The sequence below is a fragment of the Miniopterus natalensis genome, chromosome 19, assembly GCF_054644295.1.
Source record: "Miniopterus natalensis isolate mMinNat1 chromosome 19, mMinNat1.hap1, whole genome shotgun sequence".
NCBI classification, from domain to species: Eukaryota; Metazoa; Chordata; class Mammalia; order Chiroptera; family Miniopteridae; genus Miniopterus; species Miniopterus natalensis.
This window is the reverse complement of record NC_142099.1, coordinates 21,914,149-21,939,328: the sequence shown is the minus strand read 5'-3', so window position 1 is coordinate 21,939,328 and position 25,180 is coordinate 21,914,149. Positions and strand designations below refer to the sequence as shown.

The following is a 25,180-nucleotide window of genomic DNA, read 5'->3' as shown; positions in this document are numbered from 1 at the left end:
GGTTCATTGGGGTCGGGGCTCACCTGTAGGCCCTGTTATGGGTGGTCTACCCCACCCGCCCTTCATTCTTTTTATTTCTCTTCGGACAAGTAAAGGGGGCACACCCTCGTTCCCTGTCACCACCGAAAAACGGCTACACTTTTGTAATGGGCTGGCCTGGGGTGGTGTGTCGGGGAGGCGGTGGGGAGCAGGCGGATGTCCCCATGGTTGCTCTGTTGCTTCTCAGGGCCTTGTGTCGAGCCGGCATCGTCTCATCATGTGTCAGCTAGCCGTCCAGAACTCCGATTGGATCAGGTAGGGCTGGTCTGACAATGCCAGAGGCAGGTGGCCCTGGGACTCCCCAGGGGTGGGTAGAGAAAGAGGGTGGGTCCAGGCAGGGGTGGGAAGGCCAGGGGAGATAGCAACCTCGTTAAATACGAAATTCATCTGAGTAGATTTTAAGATCAAATTGGCTTTATTCGAAGATTCAGGAATCAGGCAGCATCCCATCTAGCAAACAGAAAGGAGCTCCGAGGAGCTGCACAGAATGGAAGGCTTTTATAGGCAGGAGGGAAAGACTGGATTGCTTCAGGCTTAGGTAGCCTACCTGCAGGGGCAGAAGGAGGCTATCGGTGAAGCTCCTCACTAGTGCTGACCAGGAAATTCCTGGTTTACTGGTTAAGATTACCATCCTGGGAGAGGCTGAAAGTGCTGTTAAGTTAGGTATTAAGTCTTGGTTTGATGATATGAGCTTAGCGCAAGTGACTCCATTTGGGGCCTCTTGTCTGTTTCTTAACAGCCCCATGCAAGCAATTGTTACGTAGACTTTCAGGGGTGGCCCAACTGGTAACTTAATTTTTAACCAAGCTCTGGGGCCCATGAAACTAAAGAGGGTGTCTCCAGCGTTTCATCTGCTCTGACACTTTTGGATTCAGGAATATTCTTGGAGCTTCCAAAAAACATCTTTGGGTTTGGGGTGAGGCATGACCAGAAAATCCCAAATGCCTCCCTACTTCCATCCTTACTTCCAGGGAAAGTTCCCTGGCCTTGGCTGTTCCCTGTTCCCTAACTCCGGTCCCTAGGGCCCCACACTGACTGTGGGACAGAGGTGTGGGGGCGAGCACCCCCTCCCTTTCCTTGGGACATTCTGCTAAAATGGCAGACACCGTTACCCACGGAGCCTGCCCTGTGATTAAAGCAACCTTCTGCTAATTATGCTAATCACACTCCCAACGTTCCTACAGTTGTAATTTGCATGAGTAGATGACGTTTCTAAAAAATAATTGCACATCATTTGTACTTTAATTCCCCCCACCCCACCCCGGGAAAACAAGCAGCACCCAGAGGTTCCCATGAAAGGCGGGAAACGAAGGAAAGCTGACCTCAGAATGAGGGGCGCAGAGAGTTAGGGGAGAAGGTGGGGTGGGCCAAAATGAGAGCAGTGAAGGGAGGCAGCAATGATAGTTAAACATCGATCCTTGCCAGTGTGCAGTGATTTGTGTGAGAAGCACATGCTCTTGTAGACTTTCTCCTTCCCCCAAGATAGAGGTTAGGTGGAGAGGCAGCTACCTTTCCTCAGGGGAGGCCCAGAGATGTCAAGGGGCTTGAGGGCGAACAGCACATCTGTGGTTAAGTCCAGAATAGAAACGAAGCCTCTTAACATCGCAACTCGTTGTCTGCTGGGGAAACGGGGTCCAGTGGGGAAAATACGGGGCAGCAGGCTGTTACTGCGTGGATGTGATGAGATTCTAAACTAATTCCCTCATTCATTCAGTAAATATTGATCGAGCACTTACGGCCTGTCCCGCACTGCTCTAGGCACTGGGAAAGTCAGAATTCTGAGCTGAGATCACAAGGGAGGCTCAGAGCTAGCTCTAGAGATGGGGGCTGGGTGCAGCAGGGCCCCTGGACATGGGGAACCTGTTTAGCTAGATGGGGTGTCTGTCCGTCTCGGGGGAGGGCTGGGCAGGGATCTGGGGGGAGCCAGGCTCAGGGCTGGCTGACTCTCTAAGAGTTTTCAGCTAGTGAGATCACCTCTCTGAAACCCTTAGGTGTGTGTGTGGTAGGAGGTAGTTGGGGAATGCTCAACTGCTAAGAAAATGTTGAGAAATATCCCAATTTAGCAGCTCATTAAGTGTGTAATTAAGGCCGAGTGATGCATCAGTCTGGGCTGGAGCCTTCCTACTCTCATCCTGGTGTGCAGGAAGGGTAGGCCAGCCTGCCGGTCTGCGCCTCCCAGTCTGACTGCCAGGCCCACCTCCGTGCCCACAAGGCACCCCTCTGTGCAGGGCGGTAGACTGGGGCAGATTCACCAACTCACGTAACTGCAGCCACCACCTGGTGAGGGCTTGGCTCTCACAATCCTATAAGGTCCCAAGGAGAATTCCCATTTTGCAGGTAAGGATACAAGCAAGACTCTCTACTAAGCACTTTCCATCTAACACTAATCGAGCCCTTCTAATCTCCCCACAAGAGAGTCACTGCAGTTAGTCCCATTTTACAGATGGGGAAAGTGAGCACTGAGAGGTCACGTAACTTCCCCAAGGCCCCTGCAGTGGGAAGCTCTGCGGCTGGGGCTCAACCTGAGAAGACTAGTGTCAAGATCTCTGTCAACCCGTGCCACACACCTCTCCTTTTACAGAGGGGAAACTGAGGCTGAGAGAGGCGTTTCAAGCCCATGTTGTATCTGATTTGAGATCTAACTACACAGTATGACCAGGTCTGCTAAGCCCCCTGAGCTGTGGTCTTTGGAGGGAACCAATAAGAAAAGAGTGAGAGACTGGAAACCAAGGGAAACCAACCTCTTTCCGATTCTGTCAGGGTGGACCCGTGGGAGTGCTATCAGGACACCTGGCAGACGACCTGCAGCGTGTTGGAACACCATCGGGACCTCATGAAGGTGAGCTGGGCAACGCTGAGGGGTGGGTGGACCACAGAAGCCAGACAGGCTGTGGGAAGGGTGCTGTTGGCCTCCTGACCTGGCTCAGTCTGTTTTCTCACCAACCATGGAGGAGACCGGGCTCTGAACCGCACGCAGGAGGGCAGTGGATCAGGAACTCAGAGCAGCCCCACAGACTGTGCCTGCCTTGCTCCCCCTGTTCCATAGGACCTGGGGCAGTTTTTATCTTCTGGGATCAAGTTCAAGGTGAGGTGAAGAACACAGGCAGGAGACTTGAGAAAGTGAGGCAAGAAGGAGACCAGGCACAGAAAGGCAGGAGAAAAGAAGGGCTCTGGGAGGAGGTACAGGCAGCCAGGTCCTCCTGTCCCACCTTCTGGGGCCCATTGGTCCCCTCCCTGCAGCACAGGATGCCATGCTGAGGACTTCACACCTGCCAGTCACTGCACCATCATCCCCACCCGTTCTTCCTCACGTGAGTCCCCCGGGCAGACAGTGTTTGAGCTCCTGCTGCATCAGTGGGTAAAAGGAAGCACAGAGGGGTGAGCCAGCGCATCTGAGGACACACAGAAGCTGCTGAGTGAACACAGGGGTGCCTGGGGCTTGTGGCTGGGTTGCCATGACTGAAGAGCTGGTTGCAAACACCACAGATCAATACCAGTCCATCAACTCCCACTGTGAAAGCAAGAAGCCCAGCCAGCCAAGACCAGACACAGTCAATTCCACTCACCTCCACCAGCCATGCTGTAGGGCCTTCTCCAGCCCAACTGGCAATCAAATGGCATTGTTCTGAGACAGGGAACATCAGACAGGCAGGAGGGCTGGGGGGCTGCTGCTTCATCCGTTAAGATTTTCCCCCATGGAGTTGAAGAAAACCCATGTCCTTTCCCTTCACACTCATCTCAAGTCTTTTCGGGTCCCCTTGGGACTGATGAAGGGTGGCTCTCACTGCTCTCTGTGCCGGTCAGTTATAAAGACACCCCATCTTACTGTCTAAGGGTGTATCCATGAGGACAGGCTGAGAGACGCTGTGGGAACAGACATCCTTGAAATTTCAGCAGCTGCACACACATTTATTTCTCACACTGCATGTCAGCTGGGGGGTCAGCTGGGGGCCTGTGCTCCTGATGGTTACCCAGGAGCCTCGGGCATCATGACAGAAGGGAGGACTCGCGGAGCCTGCAGACATGCCTGAGCCCTGGCTCTGCCAGCCCTACAGACTGGCTACGGTTTCACTGTCTAGTGCCTTGGCTTCTCTGCCCCTCCCTCTGTTGCTAATGCCCAGAGGCAAGAGTCTAGGCCAGAGAATCTGGGCCAGGAGCCCCAGCTGTTGCAATGATGGGCACAGACCAGGAGAGAATGTAGCTCTCAGTGGCCTTGCAGCAGGAGCTGGGGCTGCTCCTAATAACCTTGGCCTCCCCAGTCCAAGTATCAGGCTGGTGTTTCTAGCATGGAGTGTAGACCTGCCGTAGAGACAGGCACCGGGCTTAAGAAGTGACTCGCGGCTGCCTTTGGAAAGGCCTCTGAGAACGTGGGAGCTGACAAGGGCAGATGGGGGCACGCAGCCAGCCCTTTCTGTCTTCCTTGGCGTGGAACTAGGATGTGTGCAGCAAGAGGAAGAAATTTATCAGCTACCAGACCAGCTATTAAGTGAGAATGTGGCATTTTCTTATCTGGAGGTAACGTAATATTAAAAAGGGGGCAGACTGTCCCTTCCACTCTGCCAGCCACAGCTGGGCAGAGAAGACCCGATGGTACCCAGCCGCAGCTGGCTGTCAGATGTGCTGGATGCTACTGTAACTCCTCCTGTCAGGAGCTTCACAAAAGTGACAATCACCCATAAGACAAGCGCCTGCCTTTCCACAGCTCAGGACTCACGTGCTCTGCCTGCAGCGTGGCCTGGGGGAGAGGTGCCCTCAGAGGGTCACCCCAGCCCTGGAGCTTGGGGGTCCTCTGGCAACAGGACTCGGTAATCCAGAAAGGGCAGTGGGCAGAGGCTGGGATGCTGGCTTTCACGGAAGGGGCCTGGAATCAGCAGTGGCTCTTGCGAAGCTAAACAGGTTGAATATCCATCCTTTCTTTCTGTTGCCCAGTAGCCCCTGTCCCCTCACGGCAGGCACAGGGGCGTGCTTCTGGGTCAGCTGCCTTATCTGCTGTTTTCTGCGGCACTGGACAGCAGCAGCGCAGGATAACCCAGGACAGTGGCTCATGCCCGTAGAGTTTCCGTTTGGTGCTGGAATGTGTGTTCACACTGGCCAGCAGCGCCCAGAACCCACCCCACCCTCCCTGGCACACACTTCCTGCTCTGCCTGGCACCACTCTCTGGACTTGGCCCTGCCCTTGGCATTTCTAGCCTGGAGAGGCGGCAGATGGTGATAGAGCCTGGTGTTTGTATGACCTTTCCTGAGCTTACACAGCCCTCGTGCAGACATGACCTCATTTGAGCCCCATGAAGCAGGCAGGGAGGGCAGGTATGGGTGTTACCCAGAGGTTGCAACATCGGCTACTGTGTACCAAGTTCCTGCCACGCGCCAGACACTCTGCAGACGCTGCACATCCTCACTGGTACAATCCTAGCACAACCTGGAAATGTTGGCTCTCTAGGCTCGATTCTTTTTGAAAAGATAAGTTTTTGTTGATTTTTTTTAGAGGGAGAGGGAGATAGAAATATCAATGAGAGAGAAACGTAAACGTCGATCGGCTGCCTCCTGTACGCCCCATGCTGGGGATCGAGCCCACAACCCGGACATGTGCCCTGCTGGGACTCGAACCAGTGACTTCTTGGTGCATGTGATGGTGCTCAATCCACTGAGCCACACTGGCCGGTGTCTATGCTAGACTCTTGAGCTGAGGGTCAAGAGAAGTTAAGTAACTATCCAAGGTCACACAGAGAGAGGGGGACAGAGCTCAAACCTGAGCCTAGGTCTACGCAACACCACAGAGTCATCCTGCCTCCTGCCAGCCTAGTGTCCCACGTGGGGCAGCTGCATCTAGAACCCACCCCAGGGCTCTCCCTGGGCTCCAGGCGGCCTCGCCATGATGGACGGCACATGAGCATCTGGAGGTGACCAGGAAACGCTTTTCCTAAGTCACTTGGCTGATGACACTGACTCTGACCTTCTCTCTTTCCCCAGCGGGTGACTGGCTGCATCCTTTCCAACGTCAACACACCCTCCATGACACCCGTGATCGGACAGCCCCAAAACGAGAACTCCCAGCCAATTTACCAGAACAATGTGTCCACCAAGCCCACTGCAGGTAGGGGAGCGCTGGTGCACACAGTGGTTCTCAAACTTCGGAATCACCTGGAGGGCTTGTTAAAATCCAGATTGCTCGGTGCCGCCCAGGCTTGATTCAGTAGGTCTGGGAGGGGGAGGAGAATTTGCATTTTTAACAAGGTGATGCTGATGCTCTAGTCTCTCAATATTGACAACCTTTAAGATAGAGGATCAGAGAGAATTGGTCATGATTAGAGAGAGACAGAAGTGATGGTGTGCATTCTTCTGCATTTAAATATAAATATGATCGCCTCCGTGGAAATTAAATATACAAAGGGGAGCATTGTTCCCTGCCCCTTCGAAGGGCATTGAAGACATCGCTCAAACTCAGTGAGGAGGTAGCAGTGAAACCCAGGCCATCTGCATCCAGCACCCCACACTCTCACCCACCTCTTTAGTGACAGAGAGCTGGGGGCCCCCACACCTACCCAACACCTAGGGCTGTATGTCCGCACCCTGCTCAGGACTTTACACGGGTTCTCACTTAACACAGTGATTCTGTGGTAGAGATATGATGTTCCCATCTACATGAGATTCAGAGAAGGTAAGTGGTTTGCCTAAGAACACACAGCTCAGACGTAGAAGAGCCAGAATTCCTGTTCAGGACTTTCTGATTCCAATGTCTATGTTCTTTCTAATATTTTCTTCCAAGGCAGTTGCAAGACACAGATCCTGGTATTACTTTTCAAGCCTAGAGGCCATAAGCTATTATGTCATTAGTGTATCATAAACAGGGAAGAGACAGAGTCTCGTAGTTTACATACAGCTACATGTGGGGCTCAGAAAAAGAAAAAAAAAGTCTGGATTAGAGCCCAGAGAGATTGCTGAAAACCAGATACCTCTTGGCCAAAGTAGGGTGTCTGATTGTTCCAAAGACCATCTGAATGGGAAAGAATGCCTTAGGCCAGCAGAAATTATCCCAAGTGAATTCTCTGCCACAGGCCCAGTCTCCCTGGGTCTGGGTGTTGGTGTTCAGTGGTGGGTAAATGCTCATGATATTAAAAAGTGAATCAGCAAACAGCCAGTATGCCCTTTAAACACAGGATATAATCCAACTGATGTTACAGGGACATAGCTGCATAATGCACATTTAGAAAATGGAAGAAAATGAATAATATACCAGTATGCCTCGGTGGTTATCTCTAGGGTGAGATACTGAGTGCTTTTTATTTTCCTCTTTATCTATCTGTCTCTTATATATTTTCCGATTTTTCAACCGTGTAATAAACATGACCGGAGAATAGATTCCAGCCCGTGGCTCGATATGCGTGTGCCTCGGGCTGTGAATGAGAAGGCATCTTCGCTGTCATATTTCTGTTCTTTCTCTCTGCCCTCCTTCCACCGCCCCTCCAGTGCACCCTGTTGTTTACAGCGGCCCAATGCCGGGCTGGCCGAGTGTCAGTTGTGAGTGGTTCTCTCCCTCTGTCCCTGTGTGTCTTGCTCTCTCCCACAGCCAAGATCTTGGGGAAGGTGGGAGAAAGCCTAAGCCGGATCTGCTGTGTCCGCCCGCCCGTGGAGCGCTTCACTTTTGTGGGTAAGGAGAAAGGATCTTGGTTCCCAGCCCCCCCTCCTTTATTTCCCGCCTCCCTTCATTCATTCATTCATTCATTCATTCATTCATTCATTCATTCATTCAGCAAACCTCCCCCCCACCCCCCAGCACCTAATTCCCTCTGGATTTTGGCTGCTCCCCATGGACTCAGCATGGATGAGACTGTCTTTCAGAGTCCTGGGGGCTCTTTCCTAGTCCCCAGATTCAACTTTGCAGCAGTTCTGAAGGTCTAGACCTCTTTCCTTTGACTCTTTGGGGGTGACGCTTGCCGTTTCTGAGATTTCTAATTTCAGGCATCTTGAGAGGAACTAAGAGGGACGGTCGAGGAGGAAGGGAGGCAGGGGACCAAGGTGGCCTCTCCGTGGCTTTGTCTGCAGCGTGCATCTCCATGCAGGCCTTGCACGTGCGAGCACACGTCAAAGGCTCTGTTGCTTACACCTCCTTGGGCTCGCTGCGTTCTGCCACGTGAAAAATCTCCAATGCTCAGTTTTGCTTGTCCTTTGAGTCAGGTAGCCCCTCGGGAGAGGGCCACCTCCTTTTGACTCAAAGCTGTCTCCCTAGGTTTTGAGGACGTGGCTCTTTCCTAAAATACAGAACGAAACAGAAGGCGCTCGGCATGAGTGTGTGTGTTCGTCACTGGCTCCCCGGCGAGGCTGTCTAATTCTGACAGTCCCAGAAACACGCCGCCTGCCCCTCTGTTTTAGGCTGGACTGTGTTGTCCGCTCACTCTGCTCAGATGCCCTGTGTGCAGGGGGTCAGGCACACTCTCCCTCCCGTCCCCCTCCCGTGTACTCTTCCCCAGGAGCCCAGGTGGACAGTGCGTGGGGTACCAGGAGGCTGGGGCCCTAATGCTTCTGTTCCCCTCTCCTCTTAGATGAGAATGCCAACCTGGGCACGGTGATGCGGTACGAGGAGATTGGTAAGAGGGGGCGTGGGGAGCCACCTGCTTTCACCACGGGCAGAGGGGGGGAGGGGAGAGGCTTGAAAACCCTGGGTCGTGTTTGCTACCTGGTCTACTCTCAGAAAGGTCCCAAGCAGAGACCAAAGTCTCAGTGATCCCCCTGTACGCCTCCTAACCGCACTCACGCCAGTTCCCAGGAGATAGGCCTGGACCCCTTGGCAATTTTCCCCTTGGAGCCTCCTCTCCCTCATCCAGAGACATGGGAATTGAACTTCAGTGCCAGCCAGAGAGACCCCTCTTTTGCCCACGACACTGCCCAGGAGGCAGAAGACCCTTAGGTGATGAGGAGCAGAGAGGGAGCCGAAAGCCACCTCCACAACCTCCCCACAGCCTCAGGCGGAGGCCAAGGCATCCGCTGTCCCTGTGAAGGCTGCGTGGGCTCAAGGCCAGAGCAGGTGGAGGGCGGTTACACAGAGCTGTCAGATGGGAGGAGCCCACCCGCCCCAGGGAGGGAACCAAGTCCTGGCTAACCCGGGAAGCAAACCAGAGAACTGAAATCTTTCCAAGGTTCCAGAGGGGGTGAGAGACACAAATGGGGGATGCAAATATCTGAAGCTGGGGAAAGAGCAGACAGGTTCCCCAAGGCAGGTGGAGTTGGCACAGATACCAGGTGACAAGGAGGGTCAGTGACAACAGGATGCCTGGATCTCTAGGGTGAGGGGCAGCCTGGCATCCAGCAGACATGCTCAGTCTTAAAAGTCTAGCTGCAAAGATCCTGCAGGTCTCCCCCTCCCCGTAGTCCTCTGTCGAGGGCTGGAGGTCACGGCCTCCTGCAGTGACCCTGGGAGGTGAGCTGTACTTGAGCATCAGGTTCTCCCAGGAGGCCCAGCAGACGTGACATCATTTCCAGGGGCTTCTCTGGCTTTTGCCCTCTGATCTGAGGTACACCCGACTCAGCTCTTACTGGTTTGAGAGAACCATTTGTAAGATTTCCAGGAATTCTGTGAACCGGTTGTTAAATGCAGCCAATACAAAGAAAATGAAATTATATCAAGTAACAGTTCAGTAAAGTGTATTAAAAACAAAAATAATGAGTACTCAAAACTCCCCACTTCCTAATTATTTTACATCCTTTATTTACCGGCACGGCACTGTCTGAGGGCCACGAAAAGTGGCACCTGGCTTCCTGGTCACTCCCCAAAGCAGGCAGGAGCATTTGGCTCCAGCTTCCACAGCCTCAAACACCCAAAAGGCCAGGATGGGAGTGAAAGCCCTGCACCCACTTCCCCGAGGTTCTGCACCTGAGCCTGAGCTACATTCCGGGAAGTCTTCTTGACCAGAAGAGCTCAGGGCAGTCTTTGGACATTTAACTGTATTCCAATGTATATTCTTCTCGTTCCTTGTTCCAGAAAGAACTTATTGTGGCCTAATTTACCTTCCCAACACCCAGCGCCAGGGTATTCGACCATCCCTGCCCTTGGGGAGGTCCCCCTCCTACAGAGAGGCAAGGCCAAGGGGGTTTGCACAGGGCACTGCCCTATGCCAGCGCTCACTGCAGCCCTGGGAGGGGCAGGGCTACTCTTAGCCCCAACTGACTTACTCTTCTTGCAGAGAAAGGAAAGCTAGGTGGCCACAGAGGTCAGGATGGATCCCTGGCCTGGCACAGGTGGTGGCTGCCTCTGTGTGCGGTGGGAGCTGGGAAGGGCCGCAGGGCCTGGGCTTCACATAGCACAGATTCCTGGGTGAGGAGTGTGCCTGGAGAGCAATGACTCTGGCTGCGGGCCCTGGATCCCTAGATGGGGTGAACGAGGAAAGTGGGAGGGAGCTGTCCTGCCTCCAGACCTCTGTGCTCTGAAGTCCTCTGGCTCACACATTCCCTTTTTGCAATCCCCTTGCACACTTCATGAGAAGAAAAAAGCCATTTTTTCCCTAGCTCAGTTAGCATCGATGGTTCCATGTTCTTAACCAGCTGACGGCCCCTCCTGGGAGCTGCCCCAGACCAAAGGCTTTGGTGGGCTGGAAAGGCCCGCCTTAGCCTCATGCAGCAAACTGGGAGAAGTCACTGCTGCCCTCTAGTGGAGAGCCCTGGAGGGTCTCTCTGGTCATTGATAAATACATCTGCTCTGGTCTGGCAAGAGAAGGTAGAGACCCCACTTTTTAACTCTTGGTGCTCTGGCTTTAAACAAAAATAATCCAACATTATACTCAAGTGGGAAAGTGAGGTTCTGGCTGGGGAATACTCTGCTATAGAGCAGGAATTTTCAGCTGGATGGACTATTGACATTCGGAACAGATAATTCTGTGTTGTGGGGCTGTCACGTGCAGTGTAGAACGTCAGGCGGCATCCCTGACCTCTAAGCACAAGAAGCCAGTAGCACACCCCCTCCCCAGTCTTGACAACCAAAATTGTCTCCAGACCTTGCCAAGCTCTGGAGACAAAATTGCCCCCAGTTGTGAACCACTGATGGATGGAGAGCTGAGGGCCAGCACAGCCTCTGGACACAGCCACCTAACTGAACTCTTAGGTGTCTAAAGTTACAGAGCCTCAGCCTTTCAACAGAAAACTGACCTGAGGATCTGGGTGGCTCCTAGTGGGGGAGGGGAAACAGTAAGATCCCAGCAGTGGACCTGGCCTGGCTCCTCTGAGCCATACCAAGGCTGGTTCATCTCCACAGGTGGGGAGTCGGGCCAGCAATCCCATGGCATAGCATAGAGGGAGGGAGGCACCATTGACTAGGGGGCACTCCCCCCAGACCCCCATGCTATGAGAGCAAAGGCCTTGAGGGCGAGCCCAGCCAGCCCAGACTGCCCAGAGGCTCTTAGCCTTCCTGCATGGCCTCTGTGGTCAGCTGGTCTGCTGTTTACTTTTCATACATCCTGAGCACCTACTGTGTGCTGGTCACTCTGTCCAGCCTTGGAAATATAAAGGTAAAATAAGGTCCCTGTGCATAAACAGATCATTAGGCTATAGTATGGCATGCAGAGGAGGGGAGAGTGGAAGGGCAGGAATATTTAGGAATTAAGACCCCAGTGCTCCATAGGGCTCCCTGAGGACAGTCTACCCCATGGGACAATAAAATACTGGCCTGCCTGTCAGCCCCAGCAGCCTTCCTCTGAACCATCTGGAGACTCCTGCAGCAGGGACAGGCTCATGATCTGAAAGTCCCTGTCAGGTCGCTGAGCTTGCTGTGAGGTCTAAGGCCATCTCAGCCTCAGGGTATGGGGTGGCAGCAGTCCCTGGAAAGCTCAGAGTAGGGCATTCTCACCATTTCAGACAAAGTGCCCGCAGCCACGGCCTCTTGACAGAAGGCCTGCGGTGGCTCCAAACTAAACACGCCACCCTGAGTCCCACCCCGGGCAGAGGTCTCTCCCCTGTGGCTCTGAGAATCCCAGGACTCGTTATTCCCCATTGCTCCGTTTTAATGAGTGAGTCAGTTTGCTGCTTGCTTTAAACCATGATGGGCCTCACTGGGCTAATTCAGAGCGAGCTTAATGAGGGAAGAAAAACAACTGACAAGCGGGGAGTGTGCCTGGGAGTCAGACAAAGGGGTGCTCAGCATCGCTTCTGAAGTCCTTTGCTGAGGACAGTGCCATGCAAGGAGAGGACATCTGATGAGCTCAGCTACTGCCTGGGTACCCCCAGTGTCCCCCCTGTGCCTCATGATGCCGGCACTTTTTATGGAGACAAACCCAGACGATGCACGGCGGCAGAGAAGACACTTGAGTTTGATGTGAAGCAACAGAGAGAGGCCCTGAGGTCTTAGACAAGGCAGGTAGCTGGCTCCGTTTCTGTTAAAGTGAGCACCATCCTGGTTTAGTGTGGAAAGACTGTGTCCCCAGAAACCCCCCGGTACCAGCAAACCAGACTCTTCCTGGGGGATAGTCTGTGAACGAGCCTGAGGGAGAGGACAGCAAAGGTTCCCACACCGCACACACCATGGTGCAGGGGCGCCTGGGAGCCCCAAGGGTAGAGACTTCTGGGTGCATCGGGGAAGAAGGCTGAGAGGTGCATGCTTCCCCGGTCTTCACATGCTCCCTTTGCAAACTTTGTCTCTCTCTTCAGAGCTGCGGATCTTGTTGCTGTGTGGCAGTGACTTGCTGGAGTCCTTCTGCATCCCAGGGCTCTGGAACGAAGCAGATGTGAGTAGCAAGGTTACAACAGCCACCCATGGCTGGCATGGGGAAGGATGGGAAGGGGCACTTGATTTTGGCCTCTGGCCTACCCTCTCCCCACAGCCTCCCTCCCCAACCTGTCTCCCCCGTCTTATGAGCTCTCAGGAGGGCAGTCCATTCATATCTCTAGGGAAGAAAATTCTCACCTACCCCAAGCTGTATCTCCCACGGCATTTTCACACTTGTTCTTCCTCATATTTGCTCCCGTAAAGCCCTTGGGGGAAGAGCAATCTGAGTCAGAGAACACCTTCTCCAAGTAGTGCTTGGGAGGAGTGGAGGGGGGGGCGTGGAGGGAATGCATGTGCTCCTGAGAGTGCTGCTGGTGGTAGGGGGGAAGGGAGGAATTAAAAAAAAAAGCCTTTACCCTTTTGAATGACTGTGTTTTGTTTTCCTTTGATTCCTTTTGAAGAGATAGTAAATACCACCCTAGAATTCCCTCAACAGGAGAATGGGGTCAAGAGGGGAGACATTAATGGCAAAAGGTCAGGAGGATCATTCTGGCAATTGACTTGGAATAGAGGGAACCAGGAAGCTAAACTTATATCACTTAGAAGCTCAGTGGACATCTTTTGTTACCAGATCTGACTGGGATGGTCTTAAGCCAGCTAATTCATAAACTCCCCTCCCTTCATATGTCCATTCTTTCTTGTTCTTTCATTAATTCATTCATCTGATAGCCAGAGGTAATGCTCCCAATCCCATAACCCTTTGCAAGCTGAGCCTCAGGGCAGTCATTCCAGACCCAGTGCTTTTTTTTAACTTTCTGTGTGACTTCGTGCAAATCACTCAATGATTCTGGGCCTCAGTTTTATTGTGTGTGTTTTTAAATCTATAAAATTTATAGAATGTTATCTATAGCATCTGGAGATTTTAAACAGATATGCAATACAGTCTCTGCCCCCAAGTATTAGGTGGCAAGATGGATACATATGAAATTTTTTCACATACTTATATATGTCTCTAGAGAGAGAGAAATCTGATAGGATCAGACTCAGGAGTCTAGCTCTGCTCTAACTCAGCTCTTGAGAAAAGATGTTCTGAGCATCAGTTTTTCCCACCTCTGAAATGGGCATAATAAAGGCACCTACCTCATAGGATTTGGGGAGAAAGAAGTAAATGAGATTGTCTATGTACAGCACCCTGCCCAGCTCCAGACACACTGTTACATACAACAAATGTTAATAAGTGAATTTACCTGCACAGACACATGGAAATCTGGGTGGAGGGCATCCATGCTAACATGCTGTGGGACAACCAGGAGAGGAGGGAGAGATTCAGGGAAGCAAATTACACTGTGTAGTCCTTTCATCTCCAGCCCTCAATGACTTCTGGCAGGTGAAATTCTAAACCTCCTTTCAGCTCTGGATTAGGTGGCTTAATTAACTTTTACTTTCCTCTCCACTTCACAAGGTGTTGTGAAAGTAAAAAGCAATGCAGGCAAAGTTCTGTTCAAGGTCTCAGCAGAGCTCTGCCAAGAATCCGGGCAAATCCTGGCAAATATGGGCAACTGTCTGGGGCTGGTCCCAGGGTGGGCCTGGGCGTGAGCAGGGACCCTCTAGGGCCTCCTCTCATGGGCAGACCCAGGCTTTGTGGAGCCTGAAACTTACCCAATTTGGGGCCCTGGAAGCCTAGCCAGTCCCTTTGTTCTTCCCACTTAGCTTGCTGACTGCAGAATGGCTGCCCTGGATGTTGTCAAATCAGACATTTGAAGACCAGAAAAAAGAGCCCCGGGCCTCTCCTCTTCCCGCTGGTCCCTGGTGCTGAAATGACGTGTTGGTTAAGACAGAAAAATCTGAGAAACCAATAGCTGTTGATTTATTGGGAATGTGAGAGTGGAGGTGGAGTGAGACCCTCATGTACTCAGCTGCGTTCCCACTTGGCAGGTTACCCCGGGCACCCATCCTGGCTGCTCCCGGAGGGCACAACATTCCAGGCCAGCAGGGACCCGGTGAGGATTCCAAGTCCACAGCACAGGCACCAGGGGGTGTGGGTGAAGGAGATGCTCAAAGCTCACTGCAGGGGGCTTTCTAGAGCCTGGAGCTCCACCTCCCCACCCAACCCGGCCAGTCACTCAGCCCTCTGATTCAACCCCCAGCCGGCCTGTTGGGGTCCTTAGAATCATGATGTCTGAAGGAGAGAAAAACAAAAATCAAGGAGCTGTTTCCTTATATAGTGAGTGTGAATCAGCCCACAACACAGGTGTGCCAGAAATGTTACATTTAATTTATTTAAACCAAATTAAAATTCAACTCCAAATCTCCATCCCACAGAAAGGATGGGAAGTTATCTCAGTTGTTACGGACTAGCAGAACCTGAGAGGCTCTTGTTCGCCCTGAACATGAATATCAATTCATGGGAGTCCCCACAGACATCTTGTGGTCCCTTGAAGTTGGTGGCCCTCTGCTCCATGCCCACCTGGGGCCCAGGACTCCTGGCTGAGTCTGGAAGCCCAGCACTGGGCTCCACCAACCTGTGATCGCCAGGCCCCATGTTCTTCTGAGGTTTTGCCCCTAGGGTGATGCCTGGGAGGGAGGAGGGGTGGGTTTCACAGATTTTTAGCTTCCTTCTAGAATGGGGGTGGGGGGAGAAAGAAAAAGCTCTTCTTTTTATTCTGATGGTGTCTCCCCTATTTTCTCTCTTCTCCTTGGGACATCTGGTAAAACCTCTTCAGTGAGTTTAAAATCATTGACTTCAATCCATTCTGTTTCTACCCTGAAAATTCTTCTCCTAAAGGGTCTGGTTACTGCTAAAAACAGGGTTGGGGTTCGGCAAAGGGGATATAGGGAACAGGAAACTATAGTAGCTCAGTGAATTATTCCACTGTCTCTATTTGAGGAATATTGGCTCTCAAGATCTAGAAAAGGAAGATCTTGAAAGACTGGGTATAGGGTGAGCCCAATTTATTCTTCTAGAAAGTTCTACCATCTGAGGCTTGCCTGGAAGTGGCCCTTAGGAATTTCAGTTCCTAATCATGAGATCTCTAGGGACCAGGTATGTGAGACCCTTTTCTATCCCAGGTTTCATTCATTTGTGAGCCCAAAAACCTTGAGTCTGCCCGTGATAGCAGGAGAGCAAAGCTTCTTGGGAACGTTCCGGGCCCTGGCTTTGTATTCCAGTCTCCCATGTCTTCCCCAGAGTCCTCAGACACAAGACAGGAGAGAAGCCACCAGTTCAAACAGGTTGGAGGAGAAATAGAAACCTATCCACCCTTCTGTAAAGAAAGCTCCAGGGAAGCATGGACCGGCTCTGCCCCCACTGAGGCTGGGAAGCAGCTGGGACAACCTGTTCTGCAGCAGGACTCCCAAGGCCTTTTTTGGTCCCAAACTCTCTACTGAATCCTTCCTGTTCTTTCTTTGCTTTGGATTCCCGAGCCAGTGCTCTTTATCCAGAAATCTAATCACAAAACTAATGGGACAACCCCACCGCCACCCAAACATGTCCTGTTAGGGATGAAGACCCATTAGCCCGAAGAGCATTCTGACCTCCTCTGGCCAGTAACACACCCCTACCTCTTACATTCCATGGGGAGAAACTTCCATACACGTTCATCAGGTGTCTCTCCATAGAACCCCCAAGAGCTGCTCGTGTGTCCTGGCAGTTGGCGTTTTCATTCTTGATTCCTGGGAGATATCAAGACCCAGGTTCTGGACTAGCCTTGGAGATCAGGACCCAGTCCCCGCAGCCTGTCCCATTTCCAGACTTCTGATTAGGGAAGTGGTCTCCCCCAGAAGACCTAATCTTTGTGCTGCCTCCTGACACCAGCACCAAAGCAGGTACCCAGGCGGGACCAAGGTCTGTGGGAAACTAAGGCCAAAGGCTAACCGGTCAGTCATGGACAGATTTACGAAGCAGGAAGATTTTATACTCACTCATTCCCTCCCCCAGATAAAACCCGTGGTCTCAGGACCGTATGGTGTCGGCTGCTTCGTCCATTATGTTATAGTGAAAGGCAGTCTGGCAAATTAATTCTGATTCAAGCATTCTCTCCTCAGTCAATCTTGCCACTAATACTTACTGAGTGCCGGGTCTGAACATAAGCACGTTATTTGCCCTTGAGGCACTTGCAATCTAAAAATATCTGGCATTTTATTATGTTAGTTCCTTATATCCCATGAAACAAAACATGTAAAAAGTTCAGAAGAGTTTCTGAACCTACTTAACACTCAATAAATGTCGACTGTTATTCACTCATTGGTTTTAAACTATTTATTGAGTAGCTGGCATGTGCCTGACGCTGTTCTAGGGCTGGAGGAACAGAGAAAACAAAATAGACCAAGTTCCCCCCTGGGTGCACTTTACTTTCTGGAGGGGAGACAGACCATAAACACTTGGATTGTGTCTCAGTTAACCCCTAGAACATTCCTGTTCACTGATACGGAAACCAGGGCTCACGTGGATTGCGACTTGTCCAAGACCACCTAACTATTAAATAGCAGAGCAGGACTTGACATAAATCGTCAGACCCCCTAATCCAGATCAGACAAGTGAGAGGAGTGATACATGATACATGTAATTCATAGCAGGCCAGGGAGAAGGCAGCACTGAGCTGGGCTTTGAATGATGGGCAGGATCGGGTTAAGCGGGTGGAGAGGGTTCTGGGGGTTGAGAGAAGGTTGTACAGGATCCAGTGGTGGGAACAAGACCTTTTGGGGGGATGGTTCTGGCTGGTTGAACTAGAAGGTTTATCTCGGTCTTTATTTGGGAAGGTTTTGACTTTCAGCGGACTGGCAAAATCATTAAGTTTAATGATTAAATGTATTAGTCACTCACCTTTTAAATGAGCAAAGGTCAATATTTAACCCAAAGGAATGAAAACCTAAAGGGACATTAGGCACTAGAGAGGGGCCGATGAGGAAAGTGTTTTTTCTTTTTTTCTTTGTCTTTCTTTTTGCATTCTCAAAGCCCAGCATGCCACAGGCCAGCTCCAATTGGCTGTAGCCTACATTTTTCCAGCCAACCGGCCCAGGGGCTAACTGCTTCCTCCATCCACCAGCTATGGGAAACCACCAAAGCAAATAAACAGAGGAAGAGCCTGGGGCAATGGCCACTCCAGAAGAAATCCCTGGGCTCCAGGACAAATAGAGCAAAGACAAACATTTGGTTTTTCAGGCTCAGATGGTTTTTATCAGACAGTCCAGCCACAGCCAGGAAGCCCGATGGACACTTCCACCCTGGGGATTAGGTTCCCCGCACTGATTAGCCTGTGCTGAATTTGCAGCCTGCGGGGAAGGAGGCTCAGCTGCTAGCAGGGAGATTCTGGTTCTCGTGTGAAAGGCACTACTGGCTTGCTTTTCAGACTGTTGACTTGAGTCTGGAATGCCCTGCCTTTCCACACCCCCAGTCAAAATGGAAATGGGTGTGGGGATGATTTTCTCTGGGAAACCGCTCGGAAGCATCATTCATTTATTTGCACCAAGAGGCATTCTGGAAAAGCATTCCTACTTTCTCCACTCTGAAAGCACTAGCCTCTGCCCGGCCTCCCCTCCAGAGAGGAGCAGGGGCCAGAACCAAGGTGGACAGCTCTTTATTGATATGGGTGGAGCAGGTGGCAGAAGCCTGTCACCTACTTTGTGGCTTCTGCTGGACTCTTTCCCCCTTCATCTTTTTTAACCCATTCAGAAGCATACAAAATTACATACCCCAGGGGGCGATGTAGAGTAATGAACTGAGGATTTAGCCCATGATATGCCTGGAGAAAAGATAATTATTCTCAAACCAAAAAGAGTCTTAAGTCACTAAAATGTGAGTTTTAAAATGGATCTAGAAGAGATGTTGTTACCAGAAAGTGGACCTGGGCCTGAGCCAGTCTCCTACGGCCGCTGGTAGTGTGTGGGTTCTTGACTTCACGCAGGAAAGACTTCACAAGACAAGTCCAGGTGATTTTGAGAGTATGTTTATTAAAGCTGGGGACAGTGAAACAAGGAAACCCTTAGAATAGAAGAAGCAACAGGAAAGAGACTAGGCAGGGCTGCTTTGGTTCTCTAAAAATGTTACAGGAAAGAAATGAGCCTAGGTGAGTCTACGCTGGCTCACTGAGAAGTCAGAGAAAAGAAGGCCTTGGAGACAGGTTCAGGGGGTTAGCCCAGGATGAGCTGCCGCTGCCCATTGCTCCCCTGGTCGCAAGTCTCCTGGGGTCCCTTAGTATTTAGGAGATGCATGCCTTTGGGGGAAGCAGGGGGAGAAGGGAAAGGCACAGGCGTGCTCCTGGGAGGGAGAGCTTGCACTGGGATCCATTGAGGGTTTTAAAGGCTGGCGGCTGAGGGGAGAATCTCAACAGAATATTCATCAGTTTTTCCAGGTGTACCCTTTCAGGATCATGGTTTCTACTGATTGGTCAGCCCCAGGGCATGAGGGCCATTAATCATTGCAGCTGGTCCAGGTGTCACCTTCCTGGTTTTGCTGCTTTTCTGGGCCTGGAGCTTAAATAGATGTTATGTCTAGGGAGGTGGCCTTTTGTATCTGGCTGTAAATTGCTCAACCTAGATGCTATGTCTAGGGAAGTGGCCTTTTGTATCTGGCTGTAAATTGCTCAGCCAGTTTGTTCAGCTATTCGTCTCAGTTTCCCCTTTCCACTTGCCAAGGAATTTTCCTAGCTTCTTACTATTGTGCCTCAGTGTGATGTGGCAGAAAGAGCCTTTAAAGCAGACCAGAGTAGGTTCAAGTGTGCCCAGGTAGCTCAGTTACTGTACCTTGGGAAGAAAGCACTGTTTGGGGGGGATGGTTAGGATTCTGAACCCTAACCTAGGTCTCAGAATGATCCTACAGAGGGTCTTACCAGTTAGGCTTGCCTGGCCAAGCCAGTGTAAATTGGATCCTGTTGCTGATGGAAGTCAAGGCCTCTGTTTAAAATGCTAATGGTTTCTCTTTGGAATTGGAATGAAACCCCATCTTTATTATGGTCTGGTCTTTGCCTACTTCTCCCACCTCCCTGGGCTCCAGTTCCACCTGGTTTCTTTATTTGAACAGTTTTTCCCACCTCAGGGCCTTTGCATTCACTGTGGCTTCAGTGGGAATGCACTTTGCCCAGGTATCCCTATGCCGTCCCCGTTTAGTCATTTAGGGTTCAGCTTAGAAGTTATTTTTTTAATAGTGAAGAGGTTCAGAACAGACCCCCTAAGATGTGTGACATTAGCATGGGGATTATTTTGAGGTGAAGGCGACTGAGACCCTGTAGGCTCAGGAAAACTTTTACCTGTCCCTTAAAGTATTTAAATTTGGAGGCTGACCCATAATAAGTTATTACCAGAAATAACTTTTTATGACCTATCTATAGGGCAGAGCAAACATTTAATCTCTGAACACCTGCTCTTATTGTCCTGTGAATGAACCTCTTCTCCTGAAGCCCCTTGGCTCCTGACCTCACTCTTAGCTCAGAATGCCATGTGTACCTCCTTTTAGCTTTCTGTCTTGAACTTTTCATGTGTGTGGGGTCTCTGACTCTTATGTATGTGGGGCTCCTGTACATGAGTATGTAATTAAATTTGGTTATTTTCTTTTGTTAATCTGTTTTATGTAGATTTAATTATTAGACCAGCTGGAAGAACCTAGAAGGATAGAGGAAAGTTCTTCTTCTCCCACAATATTCAATATTGTTTTTAGCTCCACCTGATTTTTTTTTTTTTTGATTTTTTAAATTGATATTAGAGAGAAGAAGGGAGAGGGAGAGGGAGAAATAGAAACATCAATGACAAGAGAATCATCAGTTGGCTGCCTCCTGCACGCCCGTATTGGGAATCGAGCCTAAAACTCAGGCATGTGCCCTGACCGGGAACTGAACAGTGACCTGGTTCATAGGTCCACAACCACTGAGCAACACCAGCTGGACCTGATATTTTCTTATTTATATATTTGTTTATGATCTACCCCACTAGGCAGTAACTTCTGTGAGCACACTAAATGTGTCTGTCTTTTTCAGCAGCAGCAGGACAGGGCCCAGTTTGCCATATACACTCAGTAAAAATGTGTTGAATGGAAGAATGACGAGGTTCCTGGGAAAAGCTTGGTTGGAGGAGTTCAGCCCATGAGATAGTTTGCCTCTACCATGAGATGTGGCTAATGTCTTATGGGTCAACTTTTGACACTTACCCATGAGACATTAGCCACTATAAGATATTAGCCACTTAATAGTAACCTGGCCTTATCCTTCATAGCAATGCAGTTGAAATAATCATTTGTGTAATGTTTCCTACCAGTTAGTGATTGACCCAAGAGATGAAGCCATATCTGTCTTGCTCAACCCTCTGTCCCAGAAAGGTGCTGGCTAATACCACAGCATCCTCCCACCCAAAGCATCCCTGAAATCCAGCAGGGCAGGTCTTGGAATTCAGCCTCCAGGAGGGATGGTGATGATAGCTGCACATTCCTTCCCAGAGATTTGCCCCCTGGGTCTCTCCCAAGGCCCGGTTGCTTCCTGCCTCAACGTGTCTCACATCTTTCCCTCAGATTCCCTGAATTCAGAGTCCGCTCCTTCCACTTGCTCTCCCCATCCCTACCCCTGCCTGCCCTGGGGAGCCTTTGACCAGAAGATGAAAAGACAGGATCAAAGCTGTGCCTGTGAGCAGGAAGCTGAAGCCAGATAAATGTCACCCCCACCCCACCCCCCACCTCAGGCCAGAGCTAAAATGAGAGGGCCACTGTGTGCTGGGCGGGGGGGGGGGGGGGGGGGGGGTGGGGTGGGGTGGGGGGGGGGGAGTGGGACGGACCCTGATCCCACCCACTGTGGTGTGGCAGTGTGAAGTCACATTGGTCACTATTGGGTGAAAGACTTGCCAATCAGGATAGTGCTTCTGCATTCACCACTCAATCACCCACCTCTCCACCTCCAAGGCAAGACCTACAGAGAACTCCTCCTGAAGACACAGGAGGTGTTGGGCACCCTCGTGCTGAAATGACAGCTCCACCCCGGGGATCTGGGCAGACTCCCGCAGCCTCCATGGGCAGGGAGAGCCTGAGCCACCCTCTGTTCCCTGAGGTCAGATGTCTGCCCTAACCACCCCATTTCATAGGGCACAGGGAGATGTCCTCATTTTTGCTGGAATCCCTACAGGTGCTCATCCCATGGGTGACCTCATCCCAAACCAAAACAGAATATTAGCAGCTTAGGCAACTGCCTACGTGATTTAAAGCAACTTCCCAAAGGTGGGTGCACAGCAGAAGGATTAGGGAGCTTTGTAAAGAATTCATTGAGTTGCCTTGTAGATCAAATGTGGGATATGAAAAAAGAGAGGAATGAAGGAACATTACAAGGCTATGGCCTCAGCAATTGTAAGAAGAGTTTCCATTTACTGAAATGAAAGGCTATAGGGAAAACATTTGGGGGGGGGCATTGATTGATTGATGTCAGAGTGTTGAGGGGCTCATGGACATATTAAATTTGAGATGCCTCATCCAAATGGCCACGTTGAAAAGGATATGAGTCTGAAGTTCAGGAGAGAAGTCTATGCTGGGGGTATCAATTTGGGAGCCTTCAGTGTTTCTTTAAAGCTTTAAAGTTGAATGAAATCATTACGGGTGTGAATATAGATAGAAAAGAGGTCCAAGGACTGAGGCCTGGGGGACTCCAGTGGTTCAAGTTCAAGGTTAGGGAGATGAGGAAGAGCCAGCACAGAGAGACCGAAAAAGAGCAGCTGAGGAGGTAGAAGGACAACCAAGAGACCGTGGTGTCCTGGAGGCCAGGTGAAGATAAGAGGCAGGGAGTTGGGTGGGGGAGGGAGATGGGTACCTATGGGAGATGGGTACCTATGGGACCAAGGACACAGATCACCAACTCTAGCACCTGGAGCCTCCCCCACCCCAAAACACACACCCACACAAACACCCTCGGGCGTGAGAATCAAGCCGGTGCCCTAGATGAAAAGGTCTGCAGCCTCTAGCCCACACTCCGGCAGACATGCCTCTTTGATGTGGTGACTGAGTCTTGTCTGGTAGACCCCATCTCCTTTGCATCTGTGATCCCCAGGGGCCAAGTCTGTCACCTGTTTCTGGCAAAGGAAAACACCCCAAGCAGCAAGGTCTCCATCTGCTTGGTACCCACTGAGTCACCTGGCACTGTTATTGATTGGGTGCTCAGATCACTAGTTCCTGAGTGGAAAGCAGCAGATGCATTAATGTCACCCATAGGGCCGTCCCCCCGGCAGTCCTGCCAGTCTGAGCCACTGTTTCATGCTTTAAACTAGATGCTCTCTTTAAATAGCCCCATTATTTCAGGCATCACATATGAAACACCCATCAAGTTCTCAGCATCAAATCGAAGGCAGATCCTGCGGACTGCACCAGACATCCTGAAACATCTCGCCAGGCAGGCCATTGACGGCTCTCCCTTGTGTACCTCCCCCGCCCTCGCCTTCCTCCCACCTTCCCTTTTCTCCTTTCTTCTCTTTCCCATCTCTTGGTTCCCTACCCTACCAGGTCCCCTGGGATTTTAATTCAGTACTTATTTAGATCACTGGCTCTCAAGCTTGGCTGAATACTGCAGTCACTTGAGGAATTAAAAAAACTGTCCCATTCCCAGAGATTCTGATTTAATTGGTCTTGGGTGTGAACTGGACTTTGGGAATTTTTAAATTCCCAAAACTTGGGGAATTGCACCCGAGGCAATTCTAATGTGCAGCCAAGTGTGAGAAGCAGTGTCTTAGGCTACCTTCTGAGTAGTGACCCCCAGGGCAGCATTCTGAAAGCTAAGGCAGGAGGAGCTGGGTCTACCTCCAACTCCCTGCCCGGCCTCTCCCTAACATTCCTGGTTTATAGGGCAAACGCTCCGTGCCAGTTTACCAGGTCTGAACACCACTGATCAGCGCAGCACGTTGCACAATGCTCCAGTTTTCCAAATGGCATGATCCCGTGGGGCCCTGATATTTTACACCTACTTTTAACTTCTCCCCACAATTTCCCTACTGGGCACCTTCAGCCGACTTTTTATTTCAGCAACAACAGAGCTCCAGTTGCAACTCTAGCTCCTGTTGCAAGCAATGGCAGAAGTGGAGTAAAGTGGATGGAAATACCCAAGGGCACAAGTGCACACACGCACTTGCACGCACACGCACTTGCACGCGCGCAAACATAATCAGTGAATCGGACTTAGAAGTGGAACCCGGCTAGTACGGAAATCCTCCCACAGTGCTCCATAATGCCTGTGTCACTCGTTTGGGGAACTGTGAGGAGAAACCTGGGTCCCTTGCCAACGAAGCCAGGTCTTGCTCAATGAGCTGCCTTGCTTAGAAGCCGCCCGCCTCCCCCTCCCTGCTCCCCCCATCTGGGATCCTTAATTGGCAAGATCTAAGCAATAATATGCCCAGGCTAGATCCAAGTCTCTAAATGCCATCACATTTAGGCTCTTTGAAAATAAAAATTGGCATGAGTCTCCAGAAGGCAGCTTGGGAATATGTTTCAAGAGTTTGAAATGTGTCCAGTTCAGATCCTTTCATCTAATGATTTTACTTGTTATCCTAAAGAAATAATCAGAGATGTGATAGAAGACTTATGTATAAAGATCTTCAACAAAGTGTGATGCATAATTGCAAAAAAACAGAAGTCACTGCACACTTTCTATAATACAAGATTGGTTTCATATATCACACTATAGCATAGTGAAGCCTAACAAAGTATACAGATTGTTAAAGCTTAATCTTTTCAAATAATTTTGATGATGTGAGAAAATGTTCACAAAATAATGTTAGATAAAGTGATTTATTTTTCAGTTTAATCCAGCTATGGATATATACACTTATTTGCAGAGAGGAAAACGCTGGGTAGAAATATACTATGGTTGTATTAGTGGTTACCTATAATCAGGAAAAATAAAAAAGGTTTTTTTTATGAAAAGGTTTCATTTCTCATTGAAGCAGCAAGCCCCTATCAGAGGCTGACTCAGAAGTGACCCCGTTACACTGTTCCTCCTGTCACTTCCTCTGCACACACTGATGCATTACAAGCTCCTCACTGCCCGAGACCCATAGCAGCTTTGACGTAGGTGAGCCGGGGAGCATTCCAGCCCCTCAGCAGCCCACCGGGGGGCTAGGGTTTTCTCGCTGGGCAACAGGATCTGTGTCACCACCGTAAGGACTATGTGCCACTCATGTTATCGTTCAGCATTATGAGCTCAACAGGAGCCTCAGGAATTGGCGAGCTCTTGCCCGGACATGCAGAAGCTCGTTTATTCATTTGGCCTAGAGGTATTTATTAAGCATCTGCTGTGTGCCAGGAGAAGCTCTCACTCATCCCACCGCCACTGCTGCGGGTTGTTACTTGAAGGGAGCTGACTGACGGGGCTGAGAAGGCAAGTGCAGGATAAAGCTGCGGGTTCCACGTGGACAATAGCTGCACCCTGCTGTCCGCTGCCTGGGGGGTTGGAGTCATGATCTCACAGAAGGCTCCCTCTCTCTCTCTCTGTCTCTCTCTGTGTT

General features: G+C 50.7%; 1 protein-coding gene across 2 annotated transcripts in view; it reads left to right on the top strand.

Moving 5' to 3' along the window:
* NMNAT2 (nicotinamide nucleotide adenylyltransferase 2) overlaps nt 1-25,180 on the top strand; it is a 90,393-nt gene that overhangs the window by 64,522 nt on the left and 691 nt on the right. For both annotated transcript variants that reach the window (XM_016224597.2, XM_016224598.2), the window contains exons 3-8: nt 227-294; nt 2,800-2,878; nt 6,010-6,133; nt 7,607-7,687; nt 8,580-8,624; nt 12,670-12,746. In XM_016224597.2, the coding sequence (XP_016080083.1) occupies nt 227-294; nt 2,800-2,878; nt 6,010-6,133; nt 7,607-7,687; nt 8,580-8,624; nt 12,670-12,746 (474 nt within the window). The remainder of the gene's footprint in view (nt 1-226; nt 295-2,799; nt 2,879-6,009; nt 6,134-7,606; nt 7,688-8,579; nt 8,625-12,669; nt 12,747-25,180) is intronic.